Source organism: Nerophis lumbriciformis, linkage group LG18 (genome assembly GCF_033978685.3).
Source record: "Nerophis lumbriciformis linkage group LG18, RoL_Nlum_v2.1, whole genome shotgun sequence".
In the NCBI taxonomy this organism is placed as follows: Eukaryota; Metazoa; Chordata; class Actinopteri; order Syngnathiformes; family Syngnathidae; genus Nerophis; species Nerophis lumbriciformis.
Window position 1 is genome coordinate 29,602,763 of NC_084565.2, and position 22,209 is coordinate 29,624,971.

Below are 22,209 nucleotides of genomic sequence, written 5' to 3' on the forward strand. Positions count from 1 at the left end.
ATAACCCAGCTGCAACTTTAACTGCCAAAACATCACTTTAAACGGCATCATCCAGTGTGTTCACGGAACTGGTAAGTTTGAATCAAAGCCTGTGTTATTCTGTTACACACATAGCATTTAGTATGCTGTTAGCATTAGCCAATTTTGGAAAAAAGCATGTTGTCTGTTTACTTTTAGTCATGGGTAAGCCCAAATATGATTTGATAGTTTTTTATTTGTAGAAGAAACGCCGTGATCAGAGTATTTTAAAAGTAATAATGGATGTGTGTTTGTTTCAGAGAAACCTGCATATGAAATGAATTAATGAGTTCACATCTCTTGTCCAATGGATGTGCTCATTCGGATCAATTCCACCAATTTAACTTGTTTGAGGTAGCAAGCCTTATGAATAGGATCCAGTTTGTCTCTGTATGGTCCCTTAATGTTTTTGTTTTGCGCCATAAATTTTCATAATTTTCTTGCTCTCTCTCTCACAGTACAACCATGTAAACGAAAGCTTTATCCAGCAGAAATGGCAAGCGCGGCCCCTAGAGAGAAGTGCCGAATCCGCTACTTTTTTGGCAGCGGACGAATCCCACCAGTCCGTCCGGGCACCGATTCACGTAAAATATAACAGTCCCGTCCAGATTCAGACTCAGCTGGCTCTGGGATGTAGCGATAAATTAAAATGACCGAAAAACCGTGATCGATAACTGCACTTTGATAAACTCATGAACTGACTGGCGCGAGTTTAAATGCTAACATAAAAACAAAATACATTTACGTCTTTCCCCATTAAGAAACACATACCTCACTCTAAACTTATAGAAAGACATTAGTGTCTGAGCAACTAAAATAATAAATTGAGCACCTTGAACCTGTGCTGCCATGGCACAGAATGATCGATCTGAATACGAGACGGAAGTAATTTTACAGTGCGTCTAAGGACCGCTGAAAAAAGTAGGACAACTAAAGGTCAGAACGCCCACGACAAATAAACAATAATAATTTACCACCCACTTTTCATTGATACAAATCTTAAAGTGCTTAAGTGTAAACCAATATTTAAAACAATAAATGTTTATCCATTAAAATAGATAAAATACTAAGACTAAAACACTATCAGTGAAGCATAAGGAAAAAAAAAACATGCAAAATAGAGGGTTTTCTAACAGTATGTCTATTTATTCTATTATTTTTTTTACAAATCAAAGGATTTCAGCATGTGTACAAGTACTTTTTGAGCACATTCAACAAAATTTGAAATTATAATAACGATGCTAATTTAGGTCACAATAACCGTGATATAAAAATGTTATATTACATCCCTAATTCTAACACTTGGTCATCACTCCAGCAGCACTGAGAGTGGACTCAGCCAAACTGCCTCTAGGTAATGTTGCAATTTTCAATGCCCACAAAGAAATTGACTCTGAAATGTAATAAAAACAAGGTATAACAACTGGACCGAAGTTATCATAAACATCTAATTTTCAAAGGTTCCAATAAAAAAAATGGATTTTTCATTAAAAACAATTAATATTATTAACACATTTTTAATACCGAAAATTGGTATTGTTGAGTACAGGTATCGATTCCCAGGTACCGGAATTGGTACTGTATTTGTTCAAATGTGAAAGGCACCCATTTGCACATGTGTGGCCGAACAGCTCAATTTTTGTTTCATCTGACCACAGAACTTTCCTCCATCACTTGTCCATGTGATGTCAGATGAAACAAAAATGTAGCTGTTTGGCCACAATACCCAGCAATATGTTTGGAGGAGAAAAGGTGAGGCCTTTAATCCCAGGAACACCATACCTAACATCAAGCATGGTGGTGTGCTCTGGGCCTGTTTTTCTGCCAATGGAACTGGTGCTTTACAGAGAGTAAATGGGACAATGAAAAAGGAGGATTACCTCCAAATTCTTCAGGACAACTTAAAATCATCAGCCCGGAGGTTGGGTCTTGGGCGCAGTTGGGTGTTCCAACAGGACAGTGACCCCAAACACACGTCAAAAGTGGTAAAGGAATGGCTAAATCAGGCTAGAATTAAGGTTTTAGAATGGCCTTCCCCAAGTCCTGACTTAAACGTGTAGACAATGCTGAAGAAACAAGTCCATGTCAGAAAACCAACACATTTAGCTGAACTGCACAAATTTTGTCAAAAGGAGTGGTCAAAAATTCAACCAGAAGCTAGTGGATGGCTACCAAAAGTGCCTTATTGCAGTGAAACTTGCCAAGGGACATGTAACCAAATATTAACATTGCTGTATGTATACTTTTGACCCAGCAGATTTGGTCACATTTCCAGTAGACCCATAATAAATTCATAAAAGAACCAAACTTGTGACAAACAAGTATGTGCTCCAATCACTCTATCACAAAAAAATAGGAGTTGTAGAAATTATTGGAAAGTCAAGACAGCCATGACAACATGTTCTTTACAAGTGTATGTAAACTTTTGATCGCGACTGTAGATGAACTTCAAATGCAGCTACTGGCATCTTGTGGACTTAAGAAACTACATCAGGAAGTTGCCTACAGCCACAGCTGCTAATGACAATGTTTTTTACCTGGCACCATTTAAACGCCCATGCGGTTATTTAACTTTGTAGATCACATACACAATGACTTTAGAAGATCACAATTCATGAAATTGAAGTATTAACGGTATTCTTCTTCCTTACAAAAATCTTCTTTGAACAACTACAGCACCATCTGCTGGATCTTCACGAAAAAAACTCCACTGGTCATGGTCACTATTAAGTACTCCTGCTTCTGGTTCGTTCTCTTGCGGCTGGTTCGGTTCTGGTTTGGTTCCTTGAGCCAATCCCAAAAGGCCACAACTCTCTTCTGCCATTTTTGTTTCGCTGTCTGTCATTCCAGCCGACAGCTGCGATGGCCCACAGCAGCAGCAGCAGCAGGCCCAACGGCGGACACCGTCGTCCTAACTGCCGACGGTCGGATTCTTCCTTGATGAAACACGTCAGCGTGGAGCCAAGAACAGCAAGTGGCACAGGCCAGATGTAAATCCAAAAGCCAGCCGTGTGCTAAGTCACACGCCGAAACGAGCGGTCGCCGTCTGAAAATGCGTGAGTCACGCGGCCTCTATAGACATGTGGTCAGCCGAGGTATGCAGTCCGAATGTGAACAAAAAAAAAAGTCTTCATCTTGGTCAACTTTACAAGTCTGTGTAATTCACAGGACCTGGCAGCGGACTCCCCCTCATCAGTGAAAAGTGTAGCGTATGAAGCATGGGTAAGCACTTTTTAAGGCATAATGTGAACTAAAAATACATTATTTTATGATGTACATTTTGAGCCAACTCCGTAGCTTTTCCTTGATTGGACATTTTCTCGTACTATTCCAAAGATATTTCGACACTTACTCAAGACCGTTTTGTTTTGTTGTTGGTTTTTTTTCTTTTTGCACTGGCAGAGATTCAGAATCTTTCTGAGCTGCCTTGAGATGCCATACCCCATTGGTCACATAAGAATGACAACATTTGGCCTGATTGATACTGACTAGTGGTGACTGCACAGAACAAGGAGAAAAATGTACATTTAAAGTTTTTGCGTTACAGTATACATACATTGGAATCTCTAAGGCTGCGTTGCGCGATATAAACAATCATCATCATTTAGTTCCAGCTTCCGGCTGAAGGTTGGAGGTCATGGCTGTTACTATACAGTCCTTATAGGATGTATTGTTCCATGTTGTGATGTTATCAACACATCTGCATCATAGTCTCTCTTTTCTTTTTCCCTTCTAGGAGTTGAGTTTGAAACAGATTATGTCTGATTGTGTGCCCAAAGAACATGTCTATTCAGTTCCATAATGTTGATTAAGAGCATTAGCTGTTGGTTTGCCATTGTAAGTACTTACCGTATTCATTCTATGTTAGCTACCTCTCTTTGTTTGTTTACAATGTAAATCTTCTGCTGGATCTACTCTCTATTTTATGCTGCCCTTTTTTTTCTTCTTTTTTTTTTTTTGCTGCAGCTGATACGTATATTGTAATATTGTACATGGTCATTTGGATTTGTTATATGTTGTATATATTATATGAAATTATAATATAATATAATAATATAATATATCAGTATATATTATATACGGTATATATAATATGTAAATATTACATCTATGTTATATTTTATATTGCTAATATGGTAAATTTTTAGTCTACTTAATACCTGCATTATCCTTTCCATCCATACATTTCAATCCTTTGAAACTGAGCTACTGTGTGGAACAATTTCCCTTGTGGATCAATAAAGTTTTTCTAAGTCTCAGTCTAAGTCTAAGTTCAATATTTTACAAATTCGCCACATCTCAAATGATTCTAGTCTGTTTGGAGTTGATTCAGTCATTGTCCATGTTTCAGATCCATACAATAAAATAAAGCACTTAAGTATTCTCAATCTTTGCTGTAAGGTTATTTTCCTTGATGGTAAAACTAGGTACATATTACTGAATGCCCTTTTGGCTATGACTATTCTAAATTTAATTTCTGTCTCACATGATCCCTCAATTGATAGAGTTTGTCCTAAGTTTTTATATTCTATTTTTTATATGAATTGTGGACATTTTGATATTCTTCTTTTTAATATTCATGGTATTGTTTTTTTTAGCATTCATTTTCATTCCATATATTTTTCCTGTCTTTTTTTTTCTGTATTATAGTTTTCATTTTCAGCAAGTAGTGCAGTGTCATCTGCGTATCTCAGGTTGTTGACATTTTGGCCACCTATAGAAACACCTCTCAGATTTTTTATACTTTTAAAGATTTGTTCAGTCGGTGTTAAATACTGTATAAGGCTGGGGAGAGAATGCATCCATCCATCCATCCATCCATCTTCTTCCGCTTATCCGAGGTCGGGTCGCGGGGGCAGCAGCCTAAGCAGGGAAGCCCGGACTTCCCTCTCCCCAGCCACTTCGTCCAGCTCCTCCCGGGGGATCCCGAGGCGTTCCCAGGCCAGCCGGGAGACATAGTCTTCCCAACGTGTCCTGGGTCTTCCTCGTGGAAGAATGCATCCTTGTCAGAAAAAGCCGATCTTACATATGCTCTTTGTGTCCAGTATAAATGAATGATGAGTTTGATTATGTCTTAGTCTATGGTGGTAATCTGTAATACTTATGTTAATTTTTCATGATTGACTCGATCAAAAGGTATCTTATAATCAATGAAACAGATCTGTATGTGTATGTTAGATAACGTTCCACAATATTGAGGATACTGTACCTTTCTTGTTTCTTTTTCGTTCATAAATCCGCTTGCTTGTATCTTTCTCTATTTTTAGTCGTATTCTGTTCATTACTATATGCAATAGTAGCTTCAATATGTGGTTTATCGGACTTAATGTTTTATATTCATTGTATTTGGTTGTTCTTGGTTTCTTTGGAAGTCTTTGAAAGATGGATTAATTCATGTTATCTGGTGTTTAACCTGTTTTGTATATCAAGTTTGTTAAATTAAAAATACAATCAGTTCCGAAAATGCTTAGAGCTTTCAACATTCCTGCTGAAATCAAGTAAATTCCTTAAATCTTTCTATTTCTCATTCTCTTGACTCCCCATTAATTTAAGCTCTGCTTCTTCCTACTCTTTTTCAACCATGTTGAATAGAGGAAATGGAAATTGTGATGTATCATGTTGTATGCATGCATGTTCGAAAAAAAAAAAAACCTGACTCAAATCAACTCAAAAAAAGTTCTTCCTTTACAATTCAAGGTCTTCTTCATGTTTTTTTTTTCTATTTTAGGTTGTAATCCTCTTTGATCATTGTACTGTTCTTGGATGGATTCCTGCCATCATTCTGCAATGGTTCTATTTTGAGGAGCATTATGCCAATCCAATCCTCTATACCAGTGGTTCTCAAATGGGGGTACGCGTACCTCTGGGGGTCAAGGCGTGCGTGAGATTATTTTTAAATGTCTGTCAAAAAGAACTGTGAAAAGAAATGCAACAATGCAATATTCAGTGTTGACAGCTAGATTTTTTTGTGGACATGTTCCATAAATATTGATGTTAAAGATTTATTTTTTTGTGAAGAAATGTTTAGAATTAAGTTCATGAATCCAGATTGATCTCTATTACAATCCCCAAAGAGGGCACTTTAAGTTGATGATTACTTCTATGTGTAGAAATCTTTATTTATAATTGAATCACTTGTTTATTTTTCAACAAGTTTTTAGTTATTTTTATATCTTTTTTTCCAAATAGTTCAAGAAAGACCACTACAAATGAGCAATATTTTGCACTGTTGTATAATTTAATAAATCAGAAACTGACTATCTCTTTTTTTCAACCAAAAATGCTTTGCTCTGATTAGGGGGTACTTGAATTAAAAAAATGTTCACAGGGGGTACATCACTGAAAAAAGGTTGAGAACCACTGCTCTATACAGTTGCTACCAATATTATTTTGTAGTTATAGCTTTGACTTTTTTGTGCAATTCTTTGTTACAATTTTCTGTATCTAGTTTCTCAATCTTCTCACATTTCTCGTCCCACCATTTTTCTTTGTCTTTTTTACAAGATTCTTTACAAATGTATTTCTTTATGAACGATAGAGGGTAAAAATAATTCAAATTGGTCTACAATAGAGATTTTAATCTGATTGGCCGATCTCGATAATGCACTATTATGTTAGATCCACTTAACGTCCATGTGGGTTCCCACATCTGCGGTCCCCTCCAAGGTTTCTCATTGTCATACCATTGGGTTGAGTTTTTTCTTGTCCTGATGTGGGATCTGAGCCGAGGATGTCGTTGTGGCTTGTGCAGCCCTTTGAGACACTCGTGATTTAGGGCTATATAAGTCAACTTTGATTGATTGATTGACTGATGTTGATACATTTTAGCCATGTCCCACAAAATTGGGATGGACAAGTAGCAACCAATCCGTTGTCGTCCTGACAGAAGTGGCTAGCAAGAGCGTTTAAAGTATGTCCAGCAAATAAACTATATTTTTAACAACTATTATTTTTACTGGAGGACGTAGAATAGCTAAACATGCAAAATACCGAGCATTAGTTGGCAGAAGACAAGAAGCCAGCTTGAATGTAAAATAGCGGAACAACAGACGTGCTCTGTACATTTAAACTGAAGTAGTCAGCTGAGTAACCAGCTATGAACAGAAAATTTGCAAGTGCATTAATGAGAGTCCACTGGTCAGTGTCTTTGGTCTGTGTAGTGTTTATATTTGAGCTGAAGGGAACCAAATCTTTCCAGGGTTCACTTGCAAGCAGACTGAGACCCATCTCTTGTCTACGCGTTCGGATGATCGTGTTCAAACTTAAGCAAACAAACTGATCAAATACACCAGAGTTCCTTTTAACCGACTCATGACAAGTGTGAACACATCTAGAGATTTTAATTCCTCAATATTTCTTGAAATTCAGTATATAAAAAGACAAACTAGAGCTGTCCAATCTAGCCGAGAGCATGAATTGATGGAACCTGCTTGGATGAGGCAAAATGTCTTTTTGTACAACTTAAACCTTTCATTTTTATGTTTTATATGATTTGTGTTTGTTTGTTTTATTCTGACTTGGCGCTGAATTACTAATGTCTGCACAACTATTTTACCTCCATGTACCATTAAAGAAACCTTCAACCTTGAACCTTAAACATTTCAATTGTGATGGATTCAATGCCCTGTGAATACAGTGACCTGGATGGATGAGAATTTCAGAGTCTAACCAACATTTTTAGGGAGAAATACACCTGCAGCAGTTGCGAGATTTTAGTATATTTTGTGAGACCTGAGCTTAACTACTTTGACAGTTTACATAATGTCTATTACACAAAAAAAGTATGTCACGATATGCAGTTAGCACAAGTAGTTAAATCCTAAACCTTAGATTAACACTGACAAAATAAACAGTTCTAGTTTGTAGGGATGGGACTGAAATTTATATCGAGAAATATATATCAGTATAATGCCAGAACAATAGATGTCACAATATATTATTTGGCATATATACTGGATGTACAGAACTATTTAGAAACTGATTTTTTTTTAATCCTAATTTGGCTTCTGATGTATGGAGAAACATATTGCATAATTTCCAGTTGTATTATTTTCCTAAAAGTATTATAATATATTTGCTAATTTACTGTTAATATCTAGTTGCTTTCTGCTGTAACATGGTTCTATCTACACTTTTGTTAAATTGCAATAACCACTTACTCTTCCGTTGTTTGGATACTTTACATTACTTTTAAGCAATATTACAAATGTGGGTATTGAGCCAATACTAAATAGTTACAGGGGCCAGATTGGTCATACCAATACTGATACTTCCAATTTTTAAGATAATGGAAAAATACAATTTTTGATTGCAGTTATAATCAGACAAAAACACAGGATGGTGGTGTAAAAATATAAATTAAATATTCTTAAATATTCTCCTTATTTCCTTATTCCCTTTGTAAAAAATACATTCAACAGTGCAAATTAACTAAACAAAAACAAAAACTGATTTAAATCCTTTGGGTTTTGCGATTTGGGAATAATAAAAAGTATTGATTTAATTGTTGTAGATCCAACAATAAACCAATACTATATTTGGTGTCCCTACCGTCAACCCACCCCAGTTTACGTTCAAGAGCGCTAGCTTGGCAGTTAGCATATCTTATTGTATCCTCCTACACACTACACACCGTGGTGTGTCGCTGTCAAATTTGCGGTACACACCTACAATGTGTCATCAACATGCATTGTTACGATGTGACGACAGTATTAAAAACACTATTGGATATCGTCTAAATTGCACAACCTGCTGAGGTGATATCTTGTAATGTTCAAGATTTAAAATGCATCTCATGTTTAATTTAATTGAATATGGTGCAAGCCAACAAAAGAAAACAAGCTGGTGTTCGAACCCTCCTGATCTACAGGGTTTTAACTTGCTTTTTTCTTTGTTGATTTTTGAGGGGTGTGTATTATGTGACCAAAAGGGCACCAGTGATGCCAAGCACAGAACAGGAACTTGTAGGAATTAAAGTTAAGTGACACAGTCCTGGCTGCTTGTCACAATATATGGCCTTTAACAGACCTGGGCAAAATGCAGCCGTTATGATTTTCAATCCGGCCCATTGGACGTTCTACATTATTTTTTTTTACCTTTAACATCAAAACTGTAGCCGCCATTATGATGTGCAGTACAGTTTTTAAATAAGTCTTGAACTACAGAAAGTATTTCAATGGTCGAGATCTGCGCTTTTGAGTGTTCTACGAGTTATTACGGGAATCTAGGTCACAGCAGCTCAGACGAGGAAAAAAGTAGAGTGGGCGGGGTTTGTTTTCAGAGCAGCCAGCCCGAAACGCATGTGTCAGAAACAGATGCAGAAGCAGATTTTTAAAACAAATGTCTGCATAAAAGTGATAATATCTCATACTGTAGGTGTTTATTACACTTTGCATTCATATTTTGCTGTTTGTTACATTTTTGGTGTGCTTTGCTTGATTGTAAAAGATACACAACTATCGAGGAGCTGGTCTGAGAAGTAAAAGGTGTTCATATTTTGTTAATATTCAGTGTTTTATTGTTCATAGTTAATATTGTAAATCCCACTTTCTTTATTTTCATGAACATTTTGGGTGTCCCATTCAGTAAAAAACTGGAAAATTCCATTCCGTTTTTTTGAGGTGGTCTGTCATAACGTTTTTAGAACTCTAATCAGACATTGTGACTTTTGGTATTAGTGTTCCGGAAAAAAAGGGATCCAAACACACATACTGTACAACAGATGTTTACAGCTAAATGTGTACATATCATTTATACACACATACACCTTGGCCCCCCCCAGACACATTTTTTCTCTCAATGGTGACCCCCGAGTCAAAATATTTGCCCAACTCTGGCCTATGAAGTACAACCTTTTGTCACGGAGGTCGACCAGTTAATTCTTGTTTGGAATTGTGACCTCACACGGGTCGATGCATCCATATACGTCGTCACATAGGATTGATGTGAATCAAGCGCTTAGATCATCGGTGTTTCCTCCTTCCCCCCATCTGGTCTGACTCATTCCATTACCCAGCATTCCCTCCACGTCTTGTCAGGCCAGACGTGAGCTTTACGGGAATACCGCTGCGAAATCATCACCGGGACTCGGCTTTGTGAATCAGCGGAACACGCTGGAAACATTCACACACTCTAACCCCCTCCGCAGGCAGCGGCGGCAGCGACGGTACCCTCTTGTGCACTCATAACTCATTGCACAGTCACACAAAGACATGCGCTGTCTCGGGGGGATTTACTAACTTCCGAACAATAAAGTTACTCCCATTGCGCACGCAAGTCTAATTCATGATTATACATAATAGAAGAAACACTAAATGTTCCCAAAAGGATAGATTTGCGTTCATATTGAAGCCTATAGCATTACATTCATTACTATTCAGCATTCCCCGCCTCTAAAAGTAAAATGGACGCTTGATAAAAATCTATCTTTTAATATCACATCTAATTCTGTACATTAGATAAGTGCTGACTTTTACATGTAGTCGAGTGTCAAATGCTCGTAGATAGCCTAAGCCTTTAACCAATCACAGCGAGGAACATTAGAAGCAGCCTCAAAGCAATTACATCTCCAATCATTGGGCAATTTAAGACGCTGAAAGCCATTTAGAGAGACGTAAAAAAAATAAATCTATACCCCAAGTCCTGCAATTATAGCTGGATAAATATTTATGCCAAAAAGATCCTGCTGACTTTCTACAGAAAGTCAATATCGCTCATTTGACAGCACTAATTAAAATACATGTTTTTTCAAATTATGATAAATACACAATATAAATATAGTTTTCTAAACCTTAGGAATTTTGGCAGCATCGTTTGTCAGCTTTGCAGCACAATGCTTCACACTACTTTCTATTTAAACTTCACTGTAAACGTCAGCTTTACAGATGCCATGTAGGCATCTATCGTGACCCATGGTGGTATCAGTTACATACACCTTTTTATTTTTCGACAGGAAAGGGGGGGCTTCTATTTGAGGTGTAGTGTTTATTTATTCACAGCACACCTGGAAATTAAGGCCAGTTTTTCAGGAAATATGGTTAAAAAAAAAACAATGCATTATGAACTGGTATGACTTGGTTTGATTAGTTACGCATACTTGATAACATAGTGATTATTAGAGGTGCAACGATTTGTCGAAAAACAAATCGATGATCAAATGTATTGACTGACAAAAAAATGTTGTCGATTATAGTCTGTGACATCATCGCTGGTGTTTTTCCGGAAATAAACATGCGCGTGTCAGGACGACCCGTGACCAAGGAGCAACAGGAAGTGAAAAATTTAAGACGCTGAAAGCCAATCAGAAAGACAAAAAAAATAAAAGATCTATACGCACACACCTAAACCCAAGTCTTGCAATTATAGCTGGATAAATATTTATGCCAAAAAGATCTTGCTGACTTTCTGCAGAAAGTCAATATAGCTCAAATGGACAAATTAAGCATGTAGTAAGTACAGTTTAATTTAAAGTTTTTAATGTTGGGTTCTTTTATATCAAGCGGAAAATAGAGGCTAAATGTAAAATAGACTTCCATTTTTTTTTTAAGTATATATATACCACGAGAATGTAATGATCTGCTTATTCGTCCTGGGGCGATCACTATTTGTTTTTTGGTAATTAGTCTGCCAAGTTACCTGATTATGTGTTACACAATGTGAATTTTGCTTGAAAAATGTTGCGATAATCAACATACCATCTTGTGATAGGCAATTAACTATCTGTCAACCAAATTACTTATTTCAGTCATATCTTTTTCTGTAACAATTCTACTCATATGACACAGTGGCAGAGGACAAGGTGTTTATTTACTCAACTGCAAAGTGTAATGGGAGAGGTGTTTCTTGGAGGACATAATTTTGTACCAAGTTTTTTTTATAATATGGATTTGTCTTTTTCCACAAATAGGTCATGTATCCAACTTAATCAATAAATGGCTGTTAAAACGAACACTTTAATGCAGAATATTCCATCAAATTATTATTAATTTGTTTGCAATTTTAACCCAATTAACCTGCAGCGCAGAATGATTTAAAATCCCTTTATTGTCTCTCAACGCATTTTAGGCAGTTGGAGTCCAAGTAGCATAGTTGATCTGGTAGTGACACGCTGCAAAAGTAAACAAGCCAACATGGAAGACGCTTTACAGCACGTTGGTGTTCCAAGAGGAAATTTGAGTACAAAAAAAAACATGGCGGAACTGTCGACCCACATAAAGTGTTGTTTATATTTTGCAGGAAGGAGTTTTTCTTTTCGGAAGCACTTTCACCTTAAAATGACATATTAATAACACAAAAGGAGTAACAGGTCGACGTTAAAGTGGATAAATGTTTTAGAAAAACATGAACATGATGTAAAAATGTTTTAATGAACATGTTAAGTGCATACGTAGTCCCTTTTTTCTTAAACTTGTTAAAAAAAAACACCATTAATATACCATAGATTAAGAATATTGATAATTAATCATGTTTAATCCAAAATAATTCACAGCATTTTTTTACTAATCTGATTTAAGTGATCATATGACAGCACTAATTAAAATATAACTAAAAAATATGATAAATACACAATATACATAGAGTTTTCTAAACCTGGGTAATTTTGGTGGCATCTTTTGTCAGCTTTGCAGCACAATGCTACACACTACTTTCTATTTAAACTCCACAGTAAACTTCAGCTTTACAGATGCCACGTAGGCATCTATCGTGACCCATGCTGGTATCAGTTACATATACCTTTTTATTTTTCGACAGGAAAGGGGGGGCTTCTATTTGGAAAATAAGGCCACTTTTTCAGGAAAAAAGGTAAAAAAAATCAATGCATTATGAACTGGTATGACTTGGTTTGATTAGTTACGCATACTTTATAACATAGTGATTATCAGAGGTGCAACGATTCGTCCAAAAACAAATCGATGATAAAATGTATTGACTGACAAAATGTTTAAATGTTGTCGATGATAGTCTGTGACATCATCGCTGGTGTTTTTCCGGAAATAAACATGCGACCGGTGACCAAGGAGCAACAGGAAGTGAAAAATGTCTTGAGCCACTGCAAAAATTAAAACGAAACACATCAAAGACACAAATAATTTGTTCAATTTGCAAAGCCAAATTGGCTTTACATGGCAGTACATCTAAAATGCGGGAACATTTAAAGCGGAGGCATATCAGACATCTGGAGGATGCAGTCTACAACTGTCCTCAGTAAGATAGTTAGTTTATGTTATGAGTTATGTGAAAAATAGATTTAACTATCCTTTTACCAAAGTCTGCCAGCTAAAATGTGTCTATACACCTGTGTGCAGCTTTCTTACCACATTGTCATTATCACAAAGTGTTCTATTCTTTTTGAATAAGCTGGAGTTGGTGTTGTTTTGTTGTTAATGCTGCTATTTTGACTGTCCTTCGTTTACATTTAAAAAAATATTCTTGGTTTTTATTTGCATTTTGTTTTTAAATGGAGGAAACTGATTTATTATCAGAAATATAAATAGAGCCACAGAGTTTTGTTATATTCCCCAACATTTCCTGTTTGGACAAAGGTTTAATAGAGTTATTGTTATCAGTTATTAGTTTTGTAACAGCAACACAGTAACAGTATAAGTAATTATTTCTGAATGAACTAGTCATCTTTATTGTCTTAATTGTTGTTTAGCACATACCTAAATATATATCAAGATGAATTTAAAAGCCGATGCCAAAATCGGAGCCACCTAATAGGTGTACGTTTCATAGTCGATTAATCACTAAGATATAGTCAATGACTATAGTCGATTTGACTCGACTATTAAAAGTCGTTAGTTGCAGCCGTAGTGCGTATGGGAAAGCGGGATGCATGACGACAAGGCAAGGGGATCCAATCCCAAAAAGAAGCCCATTACTCATCCTTTTATAGGTTGAGTCAATAAACAGACAGACAAGGTCCGAATGTGTCGGATAGAAAAAGGTGAGCCAATCACTGCTCTATACCTCAAACAATTTTCCACCAGAGCTCAAGCGAGGTATCGAATGATGCGAGAGTGCACGCTTCACTCAAAACCAGATATTCTTTTTGTCAATGTGGGGGTCAAGTGTGTAAATATTTTTTCTGGGGGGTACTCACGGGCACTTGTATTTATAGTACAGCGGATAAAAGCGAATCGGCATACAGGAAATGTGTCACCACATTGAATAAAATCATCAGGCATGCACTTGCATTATTTATTTTGTAGTCCTGGTATATTTCCAGTGTAATAACTGATGGTCTCAGGATAAAGAAGGCACAAAGTAAGAATTCCACTGCTTTGATTTATTCCCACATATGACAATAAAGCCTTTGAATCCTGGAATCCCACTGTCTTACTTCCATGGGGATAAACACCACAGCCGAAGTTTGTTCAACGTTTCCTGCCCGTATGAGTCTATACTAACGGCTGAGAGGGCAGTTTAAATTCCAGCTCCATATCCCCCCAGAAGGCAAGGATGTAATATGATCAATGTGAAATGAGGCATGCTACAAAAGGATGATGAGAACCGGGATCAGCTTCACCAGTGGACTTCCATGTTTGACCATAATACTTTAAAACAACATATCCCCGGAATTAACGCTAATATAGGAGAAAAGCAACGAGAACAACTATGGCAAACGTCGAGCTGAACAGATTTACAACTTCTAAACCGTTTAAAGTCTTGCGTGTTTTGATGAAGGGAGCAGATGTCGGGTCATGTTTTTTAGCACTCTGTGGGAGGCTAAAAAACAAATGCAATACATCAACCCGCGAGATATCAAAATGGTTTGCTTTGCAGAGGAATTGAGGACAAACAAACGCACACGAATACACGTGACTTCCTCAGTGTCAATCGGCATTGACGATTGACAGGAGTTCAAAAGCATTACAATATAGGACAATGGGACGATTCTTTTTTTTTTTTGGGGTGGGGGGGTGGAGGGTCCGCAGAACGATGTTATAGACTGTTCAGAGGACACATGGTTTGTGTTTGGCAAGAAAGACAAACAATAATCAAATATGTTGATCCCATTCTTGCTGCAAGGATGACTGCTAATATAAAAGTCTGTTCCGTCTAATCATGATTTAGGATTGGGTAATTACCTCCGTTCTCTCTTGAGTTCTCTCGCACACACACACACACACACACACACACACACACACACACACACACACACACACACACACACACACACACAACTAAACATGATGGAGCATCTTGCACAGAATGCCCGCTTTCCACTGTAGATAATTTCCTTGTAACAGGGGCCACTTCTTCCATGCAAATGTAATGATGTACGCATGCATGCTGCATACTCTATGAAAACCTGTTTGACAACCCAAATCTTGTCCCGTTTGAAATGCATCTTTTACCCTTAAACAGCATAATACATACCTTGCCAGAATCAAATGCGATGGGTGTGTTGTTGACCTATATAAATAAACGCCGTACCTTAAATTGACATCAGACTTCTCACCTTAAGGTGTCCCAAAAAAGAAAACATCATTCAAAAATACTGTATAGTAACTACAAGTCCTACAATGGCAAACAACAATTTATGTTAAATTGAAAGAAATATGTAAAATTCCAATATAATCAAACAAATACAGATTTTGTAAACAATTTTTACAAAACTTTCACAATGTTTAATGTGCACACTGTCTACACTTGTTCTGTATATGTGGGTATTTAGCCCTTGGCTACAATCTGACACATTTACATGTTATATGTTAATGTTAATTGTCCTTTGGAACAAATAAAGATACAATACAAATACAGCATTCTCCAAATCTAGGTAAAATTTTAGATCATACCAGCTAGAATTGGTAATTAGACTGAGAGAGGATTTTTGGGACACCCTGTACATTTGATGCTTTAACACAGGGGTAGGGAACCTACGGCTCTAGAGCCAGATGTGGCTCTTTTGATGACTGCATCTGGCTCTCAGATCAATTTTAGCTGACATTGCTTAACACGATAAGTAATGAATAATTCCGCTGGTAATCACAGTGTTAAAAACAACGTTCAAAATATAAAACATTCTCATGTATTTTAATCTGTACATCCGTATTCTACCGCACCTGTTCAAGAAGTCGTATTAATGGTAAGAAGTATTTTATTTATTATTGGTTAGCTTCGGAATAACAATGTTATTAAAAAGAATAAGAGACTTATTATACTCTAAACATGTTGATCTTACTTAAAAATGCACGCATTTAGTTGTATTCAGTGTTAAAAAAAATATTATATGGCTCTCACTGAAATACATTTTAAAACTTTCGGGGCTCTCTCAGCCAAAAAGGTTCCCGACCCCTGCTTTAACAGAACACCCAGCACCTGGCATCTGTAAAGCTGCAGTGTACGTGTGACATTTAAAGAGATGCCGTCTTCTCACCTACAATTTTACTGAATAATCTGTGCATGATAATACGGTACAACGTGGAATCAATGTGGAATTCCCAAAGCAACTGCACTGTGTAGTTATTAAAATGTAAGAATATTTGACATTGTATTTTTTTCAGTTTTATGGGGAAAAAAGACAAGTTTTGGTATTTCCAGTTAAATAAATGCACATTTCATGCTTGATATATGTTTGTTGTTTTAATGTGGCTAATATAGTGTAGCCAATGTTGATTGGAAAAAAAGGATGCACTGTTTTGCATTTAAGTGTTTGCAAAAAAGAAAACACATATTTAGCATCTTACCTTGCAGTGGTGGGAACGTGAAGCAGGAGCGTGGAGCTTTGGCGGCTACGTGTACTTTACGTTTGGGACTGCTGTCATCGTGGTGGTGGTGCTGGTGTGGGCTCCGGTAAATCTGAGCCGCTCCGTAGCTCGCGGCTCCGGTTCGCCGCGCGCATGTCTCGGCCCTGCCGCCGTACACCGAGCGCGTCTGGCCGGCTCCGAAGTCGCTGAAGGCGGGCGTCTGAAAGTGGCTCACCATCCCGGACAGCGGCGCGGAGTTCTGCATCGAAACGTCGGCTTCATCCGATTAGATGCTTCTTGCATTACCTTACAGGATTTAAAAAAAAAAAAAAAAAAACGAGTTATTTGTTGGAACTTAAAAAAAAAAAAAGTCGGATAAAGTATTGATAGGTAACGCCTACCTCATTATCAGCCCCTTACGAAGAAATAAAGGTGGGAATGCGCATGTGCAAGGACATCTAATTGCAAGACGTCTGTGAGGCTGATCGATAGCATCCTTTCTGAGGATCAGCATCACCTTCCTCCTTCTCCCTTTCTTTCTTTCTCTCCTGGTTGTGATTGACACCAGATATCCAGCATTTAGGCGCACCAATGGCGGCGGTGCATCTTCTGTGGGAGGATGAGATGTTGCAAATAATGTCAATGCAACACTCTGCTGTACACTTTTAAAGTTAAAGTACCAACGATTGTCACACACACACTAGTTGTGGTGAGATTATTCTCTGCATTTGACCCATCACCCTCACCCCCTGGGAGGTGAGGGGAGCAGTGAGCAGCAGCGGTGGCCGCGCCCGGGAATAATTTTTGGTGATCTAACTCCCAATTCCAACCCTTGATGCTGAGTGCCAAGCAGGGAGGTAAAGGGTCCCATTTTTATAGTCTTTGGTATGACTCGGCCGGGGTTTGAACTCACAACCTACCAATATCAGGGCGGACACTCTAACCACTAGGAAACAAACAATACCATGCTTATGAATATGCTCACAAATAACAATATTTAAGTATTTTACATTTTAAAAAGAACAGATGTTGCTTGGAGCCTTCAAGTATATAAACAATATTGTTCTTGATATTCTCTCCGGGGTTTGAACTCACGACTTACCTACCGTATTTTTCGGAGTATAAGTCGCACCGGAGTATAAGTCGCACCAGCTGAAAATGCATAATAAAAAAGGAAAAAAACATATAAGTCGCACTGGAGCCCGGCCAAACTATGAAATAAACTGCGACTTATAGTCCGAAAAATACGGTACTCTAACCACTACTTCACCGATACTGTACATCAAAACACTAGCAAGATGTTTACGCTGGCCAAAGTTCCTCTGTAGGAGGAGCACTCTGCTGTTGACAAAAACGAATTAAAGATCCTCTAAGTCAGTGGTTGTCCAATTTTTTTCACCTATACCAGTGTTTTTCAACCACTGTGTGAGATACAGTCTGGTGTGACCTGAGAGATTATGTAATTTCACCTATTTGGGTTAAAAATGTTTTTTGCAAACCGGTAATTATAATCCGCAAATAATGTGCCGTTGTTGAGTGTCTGCGGTGTCTAGAGCTCGGCAGAGTAACCATGTAATACTCTTCCATATCAGTAGGTGGCAGCAGGTAGCTAAGTACTTTGTAGATGTTTGTCGTGATCACAATATGCAGACGACAGCGAGAGGCAGGGTGAAGGTAAAAAGGTATCTATAGCTTAAACAAAAAATAAACAAAAGGCGGATGACTCTAAGAAAAGGCATTGAAGATAAGGGAAGGCTATATGCAAAACTGAACTGGCTATAAACAAAAACAGAATGCTGGACAACAGCAAAGACTTACAGCGTTCGGAGCAGAGACGGCGTCCACAAAGTACATCTGTACATGACATGACAATCAACAATTCCCACACAAAGAAGGATTAAAAACAACTTAAATAGTCTTGATTGCTAAAACGTTATACTGTTTAAACTGTTTTGAACTTTTTAACTGCCTTTTTATCTAACAAATTGCTCTTAAGATAATTTGTATATATATATATATATATATATATATATATATATATATGTGTGTGTGTGTGTGTGTGTGTGTGTGTATTTTACCTCTGTTTTAAATTATATATTTTAGTCTGTCCTTTGCCTGTATTTCTTTGTGATGTTCAGCTCTTTGTTTTTCAACTGTGGTTGTTTTTAAAAGGGTTTAATAAATAAAGTTGGCATGGTATAAGTTGGTAAAACAAAGCAGGTGCGGGGAATAGCGCTCAAAGGAAGACATGAAACTGCTACAAGAAAATACCAACAAAACAGGAAGAGCCACCAAAATAGGAGCGCAAAACAAGAACTAAAACACTACACACAGGAAAACACCAAAAAACTCAAAATATGTCACGATGTAGAGCTACTTTGAGACAAGAGCTATATTGAGGCATGATTGGTTATGGTTTGAATTCATATCCAACAATTGCGGGAACAACTTTTTACTGTCAATATCGGCTGCTGAGTTTCATTTTTTATTTTTCTGCTGGTGGTGTGCCTCCGCATTTGTTCAATGAAAAGAAAAAGTGCCTTGGCTCAAAAAAGGTTGAAAAACCCTGACCTATACCACCTCAGAAAACACTTGGCTCTCCAAGTACCACCGAAAGACCAACAATAAAATACAGTAGCATAGTAGGCCTAAGTATTCATTAAAAACAAGGCAAAAGTTTTATTTAACATGTATATGTAATATGTTGGCCACTGTAACATTACACACAGTTTGAACAGTAACACTGTCTTTATTTAATTAAATGATTATTTGGCATACCGCTAGATGAAGCCCACCTACCAAAGTTTGCGAATCACTGCTCTAAGTGATTCCTAACTAAGAAAAATGCATCTTTTGGTATTTGTTATCTGGTCTGAAAACTATGATTTAGTTATTTATTGTTCATGTGTCCATGCCAGCAATGCACGGTGACAGGCAGAGCTTACTTTTTCCATTTCCGGTATTGGAGCCTTGAGTATTGGCCGATGCTGATATTGATCAGGTACGATATCAGCACAAATAATCTATACAGTAATCCCTCGTTTGGCACCGTTAATTGTTCCGGACATGATCGCCAGAAATACTTTTCTGCAAAGTAGCAATCATTTATTATAATTGTTTTTAAAACTACCTTTACTACCTTCTAAAAACATTTTTTAACATTTTGAGAGCCCACTGCACATGAAATAATACCATATACCTGTATTTTTTGGGACTGGTTCCGAATTGGTCCAGGAGGACCGTTAAGATTCTGGACAAATGATACGACTATCTGTATTTTTTTTATTTAGCTCGCCGTCGTAATTATGACACGCTGTTACATTCACTTCAGATGGCGCTGCTATACGCATAAAGAATCAGCTTGGAATAATGACAAATAAGTAAGCAATGCCACACCAAAGTTTGTAACGCAAAAATATTTCCTCCGAGTCCCTTAAAGTCACGCACGCTACTAAGAGTTAATATTGGTTTAAAGTGATCGCGCTTTACTGACGACCGGCGCTATTGCGCTTCAGCGATCCAGTAATCCACAGGCCAATATTAATCCATTTAAAAATGTGAAAAATGGGAGTACTATAATAATCCATTAAGTTGCTTTGAAGCAATATAGCATCCGCTAACAGGTCTTTATAGTCGCCGACTGACGTCACGCCATTGCACCGCATTTCAAAACACACCTTGCTTAAATGTGTTTTAATTAGTTCTGTCTCTTGACTCTACAAACTGGACTATCAAGCATTACACTTGCTCACCAAGTATTTTTATTTATATCGCACGCACTACACAAACATCCGTAGCTGTCAACACTCAATATGGTCTCCGGTCCGTCACTCAAATACGTCCATCTGCAACATAAACACAAATAACAATTTCTATTGTTACAAAATGCACACCCACCAAACATGCTAGTTGACTGTATTGATGTATATTTTATATAGCATGTAAAAGGTCTGTGCTTTGCACATGGATACAATACATAAATATTATGTAAAGCTGAGTGTAATTGCAAATAATAGAAACACATTGATGGATCTGTGTGGCGTGTACAAGATGATGACATGACAATTGCATTGCACTTCGCACTACACATAGTTGACTTGTTTAAGACTTAAAAAGCAGGTATTGATAAAAGACTTCTCTGCTGTGCAATGTTACACGATGTTGGTGGTGTACAACTTCTTGTGCTTATAAAAATAATAATAAAAACATTTTTTTCACATCTTTTTAACATCATATACATCTAGTACCGGTAAGAGTACCAATGAATACCAGTATTGATAAGGAATATCGATATTTGTATCGGTATCGATAAAATCATAACGATAAACATCCCTACAAGTTAGTCACCTTAACAATCTTTTAATCCAATATGGTAGAATCTGGGTATTATCTTTGACCCAACTCTCTCATTTGAGTCACACATTAAAAATGTTACTAAAACAGCCTTCTTTCATTTCCGTAACGCTGAGATTATAATTCATGCATTCGTTACGTCTTGTCTTGATTACTGTAACGTATTATTTTCGGGTCTCCCTATGTCGAGCAGTAAAAGATAACAGTTGGTACAAAATGCGGCTGCTCGACTTTTGACAAGAACAACAAAATTTGATCATATTACCCCTATACTGGCCCACCTGCACTGGCTTCCTGTGCACTTAAGATGCAACTTTAAGGTTTATAGTCCACATTTTTCGGACTATAAGTCGCTCCGGAGTATAAGTCGCACCGGCCGAAAATGCATAAAAAGAAGGAAAAAAACATATATAAGTCGCACTGGTATAAGTCGCATTTTTTGGGGAAATTTATTTGATAAAACCCAACACCAAAGAATATACATTTGAAAGGCAATTTAAAATAAATAAAGAATAGTGAACAACTGGCTGAATATATGTACGTTATATGACGCATAATTAACCAACTGAGAACGTGCCTGGTATGTTAACATAACATATTATGGTAAGAGTCATTCAAATAACTATAACATATAGAATATGCTATACGTTTACCAAACAATCTGTCGCTCCTAATCGCTAAATCCGATGAAATCTTACTCGTCTAGTCTCTTACGTGAATGAGCTAAATAATATTATTTGATATTTTACGGTAATGTTAATAATTTCACACATAAGTCACTCCTGAGTATAAGTCGCACCCCGGGCCAAACTATGAAAAAAACTGCGACTTATAGTCCGAAAAATACGGTAAACAGTCTAGTTCCATCTTATCTTTCAGATTGTATTGTACCATATGTCCTGGCCACAAATCTGCTTTCTGAGAACTCCGGCTTATTAGTGATTCCCAGAGCACAAAAAAAGTCTGTGGGCTATAGAGCGTTTTCTATTCAGGCTCCAGTACTCTGGAATGCCCCACCGGTAACAGTTAGAGATGGTACCTCAGCAGAAGCCTTTAAGTCCCATCTTAAAACTCACTTATAAACCCTAACCTTTAAAAATGGGCCCATTTTTAGTCCAGTTGATCTGCCGTCTCTCTTTTCTGCCCT

General features: G+C 37.3%; 1 protein-coding gene across 2 annotated transcripts in view; it reads right to left on the reverse strand.

The window, feature by feature from the left end:
* Positions 1-22,209, reverse strand: part of glis1b (GLIS family zinc finger 1b) — a 223,691-nt gene that overhangs the window by 195,867 nt on the left and 5,615 nt on the right. For both annotated transcript variants that reach the window (XM_061977975.1, XM_061977974.1), the window contains exons 3-4: positions 17,111-17,318; positions 16,710-17,015 (exon numbers count right to left, since the gene is read on the reverse strand). In XM_061977975.1, coding sequence (XP_061833959.1) covers positions 16,710-16,974 — 265 coding nt within the window. In that variant the 5' untranslated portion in view covers positions 16,975-17,015; positions 17,111-17,318. The remainder of the gene's footprint in view (positions 1-16,709; positions 17,016-17,110; positions 17,319-22,209) is intronic.